The following is a 13555-nucleotide window of genomic DNA, read 5'->3' on the forward strand; positions in this document are numbered from 1 at the left end:
GGTTTGGATGGGGTAATTCACTGATAAACATTAAGGAGGGCACGTGATGTGATGAGCACTGGATGTTACGCGGAACTAATGAAGAACTGAACACTACATCAAAAACTAATGATGTACTATATGTTGACTAACTGAAATTGAATTTTTAAAAAAGCTTTTTCCCCCACAGTCCAGTTCTGAAAGATATAACTTTATTTTACATTTTTGCTACTTCAGTGCTGAGTCACTGTTATTTTAATTTGCATTTCCCTCACTGTTTTAAGTACTTTTTCTGTTTTTGAGTCAAGAAATATTAATAAATACCTACAGTGTGCCAGTTTTATGCTAGGCAATGGGAATATAGAGATGAATAAAAGAGAAGTATTATTAAGTGAGAAAAGTAAGGTACATTGTATTAAATGATCCTATTTTTTTGTAAAACAAATCAGGAACCAAAAAAGTTTAAGTGTGTATGTATCTCAGTATGTATGTGTGTTTAAATATTTGGATAAATTGTACATACTAGATTGTTAACATGGTTTATGGATGAGTGAAGTGTAATAAGAGTGAGCAGACGGGAACAAAATAAAAAGATACTGAGTGAAATTACAAGATGTGTATGAAAGTGTAATATACATGTATACATATATATGACACTAATAAGCATTGCACAAGAAAAATAGCAGTTACTAATAAATGTGTAAAAGATGTTCAGACCTTATAGTAATCAAAGTAATTAATTTATTAAATTAATCATGAGGTAATTCTTACCATTCAGATTGAAAATATTTAGCACCAAGTATGTTCATCTAAGCAATGTTTTATAATAGTGAAACACACTGGAACAGCCTAAATGTCCACTATTGAGAATTGTTTGAAAAATTAGGGGAATCTATTCAAACATAAAAAATGAATGCTTTAAGGGCACCTGGGTGGCCCAGTCAGTTGAGGATCTGACTTTCAATTTTGGCTTACGTCATGACCTCATTGTCCTGAAATTGAGCCCAACAGTTGGCTCTGTGCTGGGTGTGGAGCCTGCTTAGGAATCCTTCTCTCCAGATTGTCCCTCTGCCTCTACCCACACCCCATCATGAGCTCTCTCTCGGGGGGTGCTGGGGGGAGGATTCTTTTCTTGGAGTATCTTGCTTTTACATTCAAGTAATGAAAAAACGGTTATAAAACTGTCAGTATTAAACTACTTTTTGTCTTTGCATACACACAGACATGCAAATAAAATGAGTAGAGAAATATCAGAAAAGATATATTTTATAAGGGACTTTTCTGGTTATTCTGCATTCCTTTATTAAGTAACTTTACTGAGTGCCTTGTAGTAGGTGTAAGTGCAAAATACAGAGAGCAAAAGAGAGGTAAAGACTTCAATTGTGGCTTTTTTTCCACTTGGAAAATCCAGTTTTAGAATATACATTCAGCAATAGAGAACAAGTAAAATTAAAGTGAAAAAAGCAAGTAGCTAAAGAGTATACTTAGTATGATTCTACTTGTGTTAGAAGGATATGAATAGGCTCTGTATAGTTTTTTATTCATGGAAATTTTCTGGCATGATTCACAAGAAAGCTATTAATAATGTTTTCTGCTTTAGAACTAGAAAACTAGGAGCAGGGAGGAAATGGATTTTCACTTTTCACTTTATTTTCATTTGTAGAGAATATTTTTAGCATGAACGTGCTTTATTTGCTTTTTTAATTCTTATCACACTTAACCATTCGGGTACTTTGGAAGTAAAAAAAAGAAAAATACAACAAAGACACGGGATATATTACAAAATTTAAATTAGATTCTTCTTACAACAGTAGTTTTATTTCTAGTATTTTGTATTTGTATTGTTTCTTCTATACCTGTATCATTATTCAATTCAAAACTGACCAAAATGTGAATATTTTTTAAATTGTCAAATGTTGCAATTTAACATGTTTTTATTTTTTAGACAACATTTGAGAGAGGACTAGAACTACATGCAAAAGTCACAGTTTTTGCAGAGGGTTGCCACGGACATCTAGCCAAGCAACTATATAAGAAGTTTGATTTGAGAGCCAATTGTGAACCCCAAACCTATGGAATTGGACTGAAGGAGGTATCCTGATTTGTTTTTGGGATTTTAATTTTTAACTATGGAGTTTAAACTCATTTGTATTATAATGTAGTCTGTAACATTGATGTAATTTTTTTTTAAGATTTTATTTATTTATTTATTTGAAAGGCAGAGATCAGAAGTAGGCAGAGAGGGAGGCAGAGGGTGGGGGGGAAGCAGGCTCCCTGCCAAGCAGAGAGCCCAATGCGGGGCTCGATCCCAGGACCCTGGGATCATGACCCGAGCTGAAGGCAGAGGCTTTAACCCACTGAGCCACCAAGGCACCCCTACATTGATGTAATTTTATAGTTGCTATATTTTTCATTGACTTGAAATGTTCATCATAACTAAAAATATTTGGGCTATTTTTAAGGGGCTAGAAAATACTCCTGATCAAATTCCATTATTATCTAAATTGGTTCTGTGTGTTATAATTGTTTTATCAGTCGTTGCTTAAAATCAAAGACTGGAAGTTGAAAATATTTGTGATATGAATTTCTTTTCATTGTAATGCCATCTGTCCTAGTAAGATTTGACATGATACCCCTATGCTGTTTGTAGGGTGACCAGATCATACAAGAATGGTTTCTTCAGAATTGTACTGAGAAGATAATTTAGTTTATGAAATATACACTCAGCCATAGTATATTGATCTGAAACCTAAAATTTAGTTAGATTAATTATTACATATTTTTCTCAATTTATCCAGTCTCTGTTTTCCCAAACCTTTGGCTTATTAGAGTGTAAAGATGCATTATAACCCTTCTGTTTAAGTTTTGGGGGGGTTAAAGCTCACAACATTTCCAGTTCTGTAATAGCTAGATTGATTGTGAGTAAAAGCTTGTTTTGGTAGGTTATGCATTACACATAATATTACCTGATTTTTAGATGTTTCAATTGGGAATTGTTAAAAGTTTGAAACTTAATCATTCCAGGGGTGCCTGGGTGGCTCAGTCGGTAAAGCATTTGCCTTGGGCTCAGGTCATGATCCCAGAGGCCTGGGATCGAGTCCCACATCAGGCTCTCTGTTCAGTGGGGAGCCTGTTTCTCCTTCTGCCTCTGTCTGCTGTTCCGCCTGCTTGTGCTCTCTCTCTCCATCAAATAAATAAAATCTTAAAAAAAGAAAGAAAAGAAAAAAACCTTACCATTCCGAAAATAGATGAACAGTTTTTTTCAGTTGGGAAAAGGGGAGTGCAGGGGAGCATAAGCTGTCTTACTGAAGAATGACATATATACTGCAAAGCAGAAGATCTTAAGGGTACAGCTTAATTAATTTTTACAAGGTGAGCATACCCATGGAACCTCCAGCTAAATCAAGATCTAGAACATTACCAGCACCCCAGAAGTTTTCCTCATCTCTTCAGTGGTGTTCCCTATAATCACATGAAAGTCTTAACCATTTTGAAAATCTAATCATTTTCTAGAAGAAATTTCTTAAAGAGTTCATAGCTTTTCTGACCGATTTTTTAGTCCAATTCATGATGCTGCTGTTCGATACATTTTCTTTGATATGTGAATTACATTTTTTGTGTTTCTCTTATTGCAGTTTTTCCCTTGAAATTTTCATAGCTAAGACATAAAAACCTGGCAAATTTGATATATTGTGGTGGTAGAAAAATTTAAATAATACTCTAGGTCTTCTTTTTTTAAGTTATGGATTATTGATGAAAAGAAGTGGAAACCAGGGAGAGTGGATCACACTGTTGGCTGGCCCTTGGACAGACATACTTATGGAGGCTCCTTCCTCTACCATTTAAATGAAGGTGAACCCCTGGTAGCCCTTGGTTTTGTGGTAAGTTACACACCCATTATGGAAAACTCTACTGTTGGAGTCCTTGGATCATCTATAAAATCTGGAGCATGTAAAATGCTTGTCATTTAAAGGTCACTTTCTCATTTTTTCAGTAGGTAAAGTGCTTGTGGTTATCATAGGCATTGGTCTATAGCTTTAAACACACATAGCTTTTGTGATAGTAGCTGCTAAATGCCAGACACTATGCCCTATGCTTCATGGAGAGGTCTAAGTTTTGTAAGATTCCTTTGAAGTATGTATATCCTTATTTAACTGACAGGACACTGAAGTCCAAACAAGGTATACAGCTCCCCAATTACACCCATTAAATGACAGACAGGATTCACATTTGAGTTTGTGTGACTTCCAAGCCCAATTTCCACTATGGCATGCTGTCACAAAAAATGAAGTCAGCACTGGGTTTGAATCTATAACTTCCATTAAAAAATGGAAGCATTTTCTCCCTTTTTAACCATTTGTATCTTTGCAGTAAATTACGTCTTGAACATTGCAAGGAATGGAAAAATAAGGGTTTCTGCACCTTACAGTTGGGGGCAGCTTTATAATTTAATGTCATAATTAGACTTGTATATGATACATTATTTAATTTTTATTATTAAAAACATTATTAAATTTATTTTTTATTAAAAACATTATTAAAAACACCAAATTATTGGTGGTTTTGACACCCAGCCAAGTGTTCATTTTCTCATCTTTGTATATTTATTCCTGTGACTTCATTTTTTCAAAGCAAAAAAGTTTGGTTATCAATTTCAGCATTTTGATAATGCCTCATAAAATGTAACTTCTACTATTTCTTGTCCTCTTGAGATTGCATTCTCTTTCTTCACTTTTGCCTCCGTAGTACCACATATAGCTTATTAGTTGATTACTAGAGTGAGTACTGATTAATGAAAAATAATTACAACTCCTTTTGTAGGAACATAATGTTAGACACTTACCTACAAACATTTTTCTAATTTGGGCTTTTATTTACAGAGCACAATGATTTATTAATATGTCTTAAACTTTTAAAGTTTGACCAATTATAAACACATGGTATCCTTTTGTTTACCCTTTCTTTTCCAAACAGATTTTATTCAGTTATTTATTTAAGTTTGGGTTACTGCATCTGTTTCTCCAAGTACTTTGAATACATGTTTTCTCATAAATATTGATCACATTTTAGCTTGATATAATTTGAAATAAAAATATCTAATTGTATAAATTTACCAAATTTAAATATAAAAATTTTAAGGTTGGTCTAGACTACCAGAATCCATATTTGAGTCCATTTAGAGAGTTCCAAAGGTGGAAACACCATCCCAGCATTCAGCCAACATTGGAGGGTGGAAAAAGGATTGCATATGGAGCCAGAGCCCTGAATGAAGGTGGCTTTCAGGTAACTCATCCTGCTTTTTATTTCTTATTTCTGCCTTACAAAGTAAACATTGATAATATAATGTAATAAATTTAGATAAAGAATAGAAAATTATGTCATAGGAAGAAACTTTAAGCAAGACATCTAGTGTTTATAAGACTGTGTCATACCATAGTTAAATTATACTACAAATTTAGTTTTAAGAATATATTGATTTCTTGAGATAAATGTATAGACTTTTCATTGGTTGGTTGGCTTTTATCCAGAAAATTAAAACTATATGATCCAAAGATATTTTCCTTTATTCCTTAGCTGCCAGGAAACAAAGACTTAGTTTTCCACAAAGGTAATTAATTTATCCCAACTACCAATTAACATCCATGCCTTTTGGGTGGCCTCTGTAAAGCTTTTGCCCTTGATTGTCTATTTTAGTGTATATTCATAGTAGATCTTATGAAATGTTAATGTAGCATTATGTGTTAATTAATTGAATTTAAATTTTAAAAAAGAATCCAGTATATAATTCAACATACAGAAAAAAGAAGAAACGGGTAACTCAAGTCTACAAAGAACTTTATAGTCATTAAAAATATGGGTACATCTACAGATATTGACATGGAAAAGATGTCAAAGCTATGACATTAAGTAAAAATAAAAAGAAAAGCAGGCTATAAAACAGCATGGCTATTAAAAAATGTTAATGTATTAAGTATATGTAGACAATGAGATAAAAAACCTCGGTAGCTATGATAAAAGCTGTTAGTACTATTGTAAAAATATTAGGTAAGATGATCTAAAATATTAGCTCTAAAATTTATATGAAGTGACTTAAAGGAACTTACTTATCTTCCCTGGTCTTTATTTTATAGATGATCCTTTCTGTCTCTAATAACCTAGGAAAATCAAACCATTTTATAGATTGGATTTTTTTTTTTTTTTGGCAATACTGTTGTAAAAGTAACAGATTATAGAATATTAGCAGGGAGGGAAGTTAACCTTTAAAGTGAAGTTCCAAATACTTTATTATTACTGTAACAATAATTTATAAGGTGAGGTAAAATCATAGCTAAATTATAAATGTAATCATTAGAAACTTAAAATAATAGTATCCCTAAATTCTGTTGCTATCAGATTACTTCTCAGGAGGTTGTTTTGTTTCTAGAGTAGTAATTCATTTGCAACAAATATTTATTAAATTGCCTAACTGTGTTCAAGCCCATTCAGCTCTTTTTCACAGTCTCTATAATACCAGTCAGTCTAATTCTGCTCTTTTTAATGTATAGTGTACAGTTTCCAGTATATTCAATAGGATATACAGATTTGTATTTAAAAACATCTGCCTTGTGTATTTCAACATGTCAGATGATTTTTTAGAATGGTGGGAAGAGTTGACCACACACATATCCATATACACACATACTCACATTTTACTTAAATTTTCTGCTTCAATTAGTCAGATTCAGAAATTTATTCTAGTAAGTTTTTAAAGAACCATAAGCAAGAATTTGGAACATTTGGTTTTGTTTATTTTTAGCTAACAAATATGACTTTTTTCCCTTTAATTTTTAAAATTATACTTACTTTATAATTGGAAGTTTATATCTCTTAATCCACTTTACATATTTTACAATCCCCCCACACTCCTCCCCTCTGGCAACCATCAATTCTCTATAAATGAGGTGGTTGCTATATACGTGACTTTTTCTTTCTTTCTTTCTTTTTTTCAGTCTGTACCAAAACTTACCTTTTCTGGAGGGTTTCTAGTTATTTGTGGTTTAATGTGGTTTCCAATTATTTGTGCATTTCTCAGTGCAACTTTTCCTAAGTTCATAGTTCCCAACTGCCAGTAACACTGCCCCTATAGGATAGGGCAGGATATAGGGTAGGATCCTCCCAGGATGTAAAAATGCATTTTGCTTGGTCCATAAGATTTTTACTCATAGGATTTATGCACCAGTTTGGAAGAACTTGTACTAACAATCCATTCCCTTTTATTAAACTTCACAGTCTTCTGGTTCTTGAGTCAAACCTAGTGTTAGTAAGACCACAGCCCTATTTAAGAAAAGTGTTGTCATTATCCAAATTCCTATTATTTCTTTTCGGTTAGTAATATTCCAGAAAGCCCTCCCCTCTCTTATCTATTCTGTGATCCTGATTTCACACGCTTTTATCTAGGTAGTTCTGATACTGAATTCAGTCTGAGAACCATAAACATAAATTCATTCCCAACATGTACCGTGAAGGACTTGAACTCTGACCCATCTTATAGCAGCGTTCTTTTTGCCCTCCAGCTTCGCTTCTCACCGCCTCTCCCTCAGGGTTAGAATTATGTCATTAATAGGAGCTATAGCCACAGATCTCTCACTGCTCATGCAGCTGAGGCACTGGTTTCCCTTTTTATCCTCTTTCCCTCTGAGCCCCTTTCAGCACCATCAGCCAAATTCTTACCACCCACCACTTTAGCAGCAAAGACTGTGGCTTACTTTAGGAAGCGCGTAAAGAAGAAAAACTACAGAAGGAAAAAAGAAAACTCTGCATTGGCTTTCTCTTCTTTACTTTTCAAACTATAGATTAGAGTATCTTTTCCCATGCAAACTAATTTAGTCACTACATTGTAGGGTATATATAATAAGCTTTTACTGGCTAACCCCAAAAAAACCACCACCTCTTATTACATTGTTTTTCATGAGAAATATATACTGAGGTCCCAACAATGGTCTTAAAATTTATTTTGGAAATTCAGCTTATTCTTAAGTTAATTAAAATATATTCTTTAAGGAAGTAGCTAATTGTAATGATGCCATGGGGAGAACCTTCTGTAAATCATGTGTTACTGAGAATGCATGTAAAAGCAGATTACAATTTAGATAATAGGTGTTTAGGTTTAGGGAGTATTTTTAGACATGGATATTTAAATAATAACATTTTAATTTTAAATTTCTTTAGGTTTAGGGAGTGTTTTTAGACGTGAATATTTGAATAATATTTAAATATATACCTACATTTTAATATTAAATACATACCTACATTTTAATGCCCTGGTCCTAAATCTGTCTCATGTAGGTAAGAAGAGGGGGAAGAAGAGAAGAGGAAAAAGTCTTAGAAAAATAGTAATAGTTCTAATCCTCATTCTTAGGAAAGGAGGAAGACACTGCCTTTGCTCTGATTTTTTCCTTCACATTTTTCCCTACAACCTTAGAAGACTTTAAGAGACTGTAATTTGTAGTAGTATTCTGTTTGTTTGTTTAAGCTAAAAATGCACTTGGAATGTTTCTTTCCTCAGTCTATACCAAAACTCACCTTTCCTGGTGGCTTACTAATTGGTTGTAGTCCTGGTTTCATGAATGTTCCCAAGATCAAAGGTACCCATACAGCAATGAAAAGTGGAATTTTGGCAGCAGAATCTATTTTTAATCAACTAACTAATGAAAGTCTCCAATCGAAGACAATAGGTAAGAACTTCCTATTTAAAGCATTGAAAATTGTCAGGTTCTTTATTGAGATACTTAAAAAGAAGCTATTTAAACAAACACTTAGTATATAGAGGATGAAAATAAGTACAATGAAAATCTTGAGATCTTCTTTATGCATAGTTCAGTTGATATTAAAAGAGCTTTCCCTTTTCACAAAGCACTCAGGTGTGTGTTATGCAAAAAAAAACTATAGGACCTAATGTCAGTAATTAGATTTTTATAGCAATGTTCTGTTTTATTCACCATCAAAAGTAGAGTAGAACCAGTGATGTCCCACCTACTTAGAAATGATTTCAAGTTTGGGGCACCTGATGGACTCAGTTGGTAGGGCATGTGGCTCTTGATCTCGGAGTCATGACTTTGGGCCCCCATGTTGGGTATAGAGAGTGCTTAAATAAACAAATTTTTTAAAAATTTTTTTAAAAAGAAATCATTTCAAGTTTGACAGTACTTTGTTACATTTTGTATGTCTCATGTACTCACTAAGATACTCATACCTACTGATGTATCTTCAGTCTGAAAACAGAACAGCTTTGTGGACTGCAGAATCCAGCAGTACCTTTTCCTTTGCAGGCTTTGCAAGCACAGGCAAAGATGTGATCCTTCTGGTCTGGTGGAGAGTAAGAGCTAACACCTATGACTCCCTAAACCCTTAATCTATGAAGACCCTTTAGTAATTCTCAGTTTTTCTCTAAATAAAAGCCTAAGTTTTCTCAGTCCTCTGATTTCATCTCTTTTTACTCTCCATTCCAGCCACACTGGCTTCTTTACTACAAAGACCATCTCCTGGTCTTTACTCACAGATGACCCCCTTATTCCCTTCACCTTTGCTCAAATACCACTCTCTCATGGTGGCCTTATATGGACCATACCAGTTAATCTGCAACGCACACAGAGTACTCCCACCCCTTCCCGTCCCCCAGTTTTGTTTCTTTTTTCTGGAGTATTTTCCCCCTGTTGGCATATAATTTACTTATCAACTTTGTCTCCTGCCTCTTGGATAAACTCCCAAGAGAGCGGAGACTTTGTTCACCATGAATCCCAAGTCCGTGGCACACAGTAGCAACTCGGTAGATATTTGATAAATAAACCTAATTACCTAGAATTCCAAATAACAAATGTTCTTCCAGGTAGAAGTATGAAACTTGATTATGCCTTCAAATTTCTTTGTAGAAGTGGAGGCACAGGGTATGGGAGAGGAGGGCGATAGGTAGAGCATGGAAAAGGGAGGAGGCCACTTCATGGAGAACAGAATAGGTAAGACGGAATGTACTCGCTGAGTAGTGGAACTTTATTTTCTCATTTTCTTGCCAAGTAGCTTTCCTTGTTGGGACCACAAGCTGTACTTGCACCTCATGTACACAGAATAGCAGCTATACATAGACAAGTACTGGAGCAAGTAGGTCACCAAAGACCAGAGCATTAAAGCCTTGAGGAAAAGGGAATGGAACATAAAACAATGACTGGAAAGTGTATAGACACCATAGTTTAGTTTGTGAAAAGTAAGAACCAGTTTGTCCCATTAAATATTAAATGCATTTACTGTTTCGATAGTTATAAACTTCCTAGGGCTGCCACAACAAAGTACCACAAACTGGGCAGCATAAAACAACAGAAATTTATCCTGGGTTCTGTAGATTAACAGTTCAAAATTAAGGTGTTGATAGGACATTACTCTCTTCTGTCTTTAGTCTTCTTGCCCTCCCAGCTTTCTGATAGCTCCAGACATTCCTTGGCCTGTGGCAGAATAACTCTGATCTCTTGCTTCCATCTTCTCCTCTCTCTTCTGTGTATCTCATAAAGGCACCAGTTGGTGCATTAAGGAAGGACCCACCGTAATCTAGTATGACCTCATCTAATTACAACTACAGTGACCCTCTTCTGACCCATCTTGAGATAACTAGGGGTTAGGACTTGAAGATAATCTCTTTGCAGGACATTGTTCAACCTGTTAACAGGCAGAAGTGTTTCATTTAATCAATTATAAAAACTTCTCACTTTTATGGGTAGCATGAACTCTAAGTAAATTTTCAGGTTCACTGAATTTTAATACTGAATTTAAGAAATCAAATACCTTACCATCTATTAACATATATGAAATGGCTGTCTTTTTGGAAGATGCCAACATTTGTACATGAAGATTCTTCGAGTGTGGGGTCTTATATGACCACTTGTTTAAATTTATTTAAGATTCACTCATCAGATTATTTCAGTAGTAAAATACCTTGATAATAAAGTAGTTTATACTCCTTAAGGTAATTTGAATCATTTCATGTTTTTAATAAAAGGACTTCATGTAACTGAGTATGAAGACAATATAAAGAAATCATGGGTGTGGAAAGAGCTATATACGGTTAGAAATATAAGACCATCCTGCCATGGAGTACTGGGCGTATATGGTGGGATGATTTACACTGGAGTCTTTTACTGGATATTTAGAGGAATGGAGCCGTGGACTCTAAAACATAAAGGTAATTCCAACATATTTGAGTATGAATATTATAATCATTAACTACTCATGCTACTCATGAATGGGGGGTGCCTGGCTAACTCATTCGGTACAGCATGCAGCTCTTTATCTTGGGGTCGTGAGTTCTAGCCTCATGTTGAGGGTAGAGTTTACTTTGAAAAATTGTTTGTTTTTTTTAAATCTCATGAATAGGATCCACTAATTAATAAAGTGAATTTAATGTTTCAAACTTGTTTTTTTAGAGCAATAATAAATTCAGTATCTTTAATCATGTATCATTACTATAAGAGACTAAAGTCTTACTCCTTCAGTATATTTTCACAAAAATGTTTAAGAAAGTACTTTTATATTAAGATCATATTTTTATTCAAAATCTTACTCAAAACTGTTCAAGGTTCAGACTCTGATCAGCTCAAGCCAGCCAAGGACTGCACACCTATTGAGTATCCAAAACCCGATGGACAGATCAGTTTTGACCTTTTGTCATCTGTGGCTCTGAGTGGTACTAATCATGAACACGACCAGCCAGCACATTTAACCTTAAAGGACGACAGTGTTCCTGTTAATAGAAATCTGTCAATATATGATGGACCAGAGCAGCGATTCTGCCCTGCAGGTCAGTATTGTGATTTCCATCCATTCCTAAAAAACACGTATTTGTTTAAACCATGTTGGAAATATGCTTCCATTATTTTAAGAAATTTCTCCTTCCATTGCATGAAAATTGCAAATGACCCCCTACATCCAGCTTCCATTAGAAAACTCATTTTTATGATTTTTATTCTAGCAATGCTAAAATAATAGGGAATTTTTGGTAAGCCTAACTCAGTTGACATTTCTCAATGCCTTTCTTCGGGTGCCTGGGCAGCTCAGTCAGATAAGTGGCTGATTCTTGACTCAGTTCAGGTCTTGATCTCTGGGTCATTAAGTTTAAAAAACAAAAAAAAAAAAAAGCCTTTCCCTATCCTACTGCAGACTAAGGATTATGGAACACCAAATACCTCTTTTCATGTTTATATGACTTAAATCATTTCTCATGTCTGCTCCTACACAAATACTAAAATATTAGGGTATAGCCACATTCAGCTCAAAAAATGGTCCCAGACATTAAATTCACCATGAATACTGTATCCTTTAAGGTGAACTTTCAACTAGAATTATAACAGGATCTAGATCTCAAATGATAGGGTAGAATAGTATGCAGATATATGAAAATCAGTATATTCTGCAGGGACTAGATTTAGAATGTAAACTCTGAGGGCAGGGACCTTTGATGTCTTAAAATCATCTGAACTTACATTGGTTTGTAAATTCTTTGAGGAGTAAGGATTGGACCTAATTTGTCTTTTCAGTTGTAACACACACATAAAGCTGGAACCCAAAAATTGCTCAGTTGTTCCCTTGTTTAATAAGACTAACTCAGCCAAATACTGATGCACCTTCTGCTTTTATCCATATTTAATTTACACTAATAGCAATAGCACACACCAAGATCTTTATAATATTCTTTATGGGTAGACGTTCAGAAAACAAACCTTTAAGGTTTCTGTAGCTACTGTTTCCAGGACTTCAGTTTCTACTTTTGAATTTTAAAAGTTAAAATAGTTAGCTAATTCACAGTATTATTTATTTTTCCTTGCAGGAGTTTATGAATTTGTACCTTTGGAACAAGGTGATGGATTTCGGTTACAGATAAATGCTCAGAACTGCGTGCACTGTAAAACATGTGATATTAAAGACCCAAGTCAAAATATTAACTGGGTGGTACCCGAAGGTGGTGGAGGACCTGCTTACAATGGAATGTAAACTGCAACTGATTGCATTTGCAGGCACATTTGATAGTTTCTTTAAAATGTATGACAAGCTAACTTTAAAGTTTAGAAGTCAACAGCTGTCAAAATATTTTACTGCGTATTACTGATCAGAATGTTCATAAAATCACCAGTGAAATAAAAATTTTATATTTATACCTAAAATTGTCCCATAAAAAATTATGACTATTCCTCCTACATAAAACTTTACAAATGAGATAGCTTTACCTCTGCAATTACTCAAAGATTCAGTACCAACACTACTACCCTTTAATGTAGATTTGACTTATCAGATATAAATACAGAGTCTAGACCAGAGGTTAGCATCCAGCCCACCACTTTTCTCATGAATAGTTTTACTGGAACACAGTGATGCCCAATGGTTTACATGGTCTGTAGCTACAACTGCAGAAATGAGTAGTTATGACAGATGATAATGGTTCACAAAGCCTAAAATATCTGGCCTTCTGGAGAAAGTTTACCAACCCCTAAGTATCTACTGTACATAGGTACAAAACATCAGCAAAGCCAACTACATAGAAATACATCAGAGAATTGAG

General features: G+C 34.4%; 1 protein-coding gene across 1 annotated transcript in view; it reads left to right on the top strand.

The window, feature by feature from the left end:
* ETFDH (electron transfer flavoprotein dehydrogenase) overlaps window positions 1-13160 on the top strand; it is a 28978-nt gene extending 15818 nt beyond the window's left edge. The window contains exons 7-13 of the mRNA XM_044224719.1: window positions 1925-2071; window positions 3720-3860; window positions 5119-5262; window positions 8525-8693; window positions 11003-11185; window positions 11579-11800; window positions 12827-13160. Of these exons, the coding sequence (XP_044080654.1) occupies window positions 1925-2071; window positions 3720-3860; window positions 5119-5262; window positions 8525-8693; window positions 11003-11185; window positions 11579-11800; window positions 12827-12990 (1170 nt within the window). The 3' untranslated portion in view covers window positions 12991-13160. The remainder of the gene's footprint in view (window positions 1-1924; window positions 2072-3719; window positions 3861-5118; window positions 5263-8524; window positions 8694-11002; window positions 11186-11578; window positions 11801-12826) is intronic.
* The last annotated feature ends 395 nt before the right edge of the window (window positions 13161-13555 follow it).

Source organism: Neovison vison, chromosome 11, assembly GCF_020171115.1.
Source record: "Neovison vison isolate M4711 chromosome 11, ASM_NN_V1, whole genome shotgun sequence".
NCBI lineage: Eukaryota > Metazoa > Chordata > Mammalia > Carnivora > Mustelidae > Neogale > Neogale vison.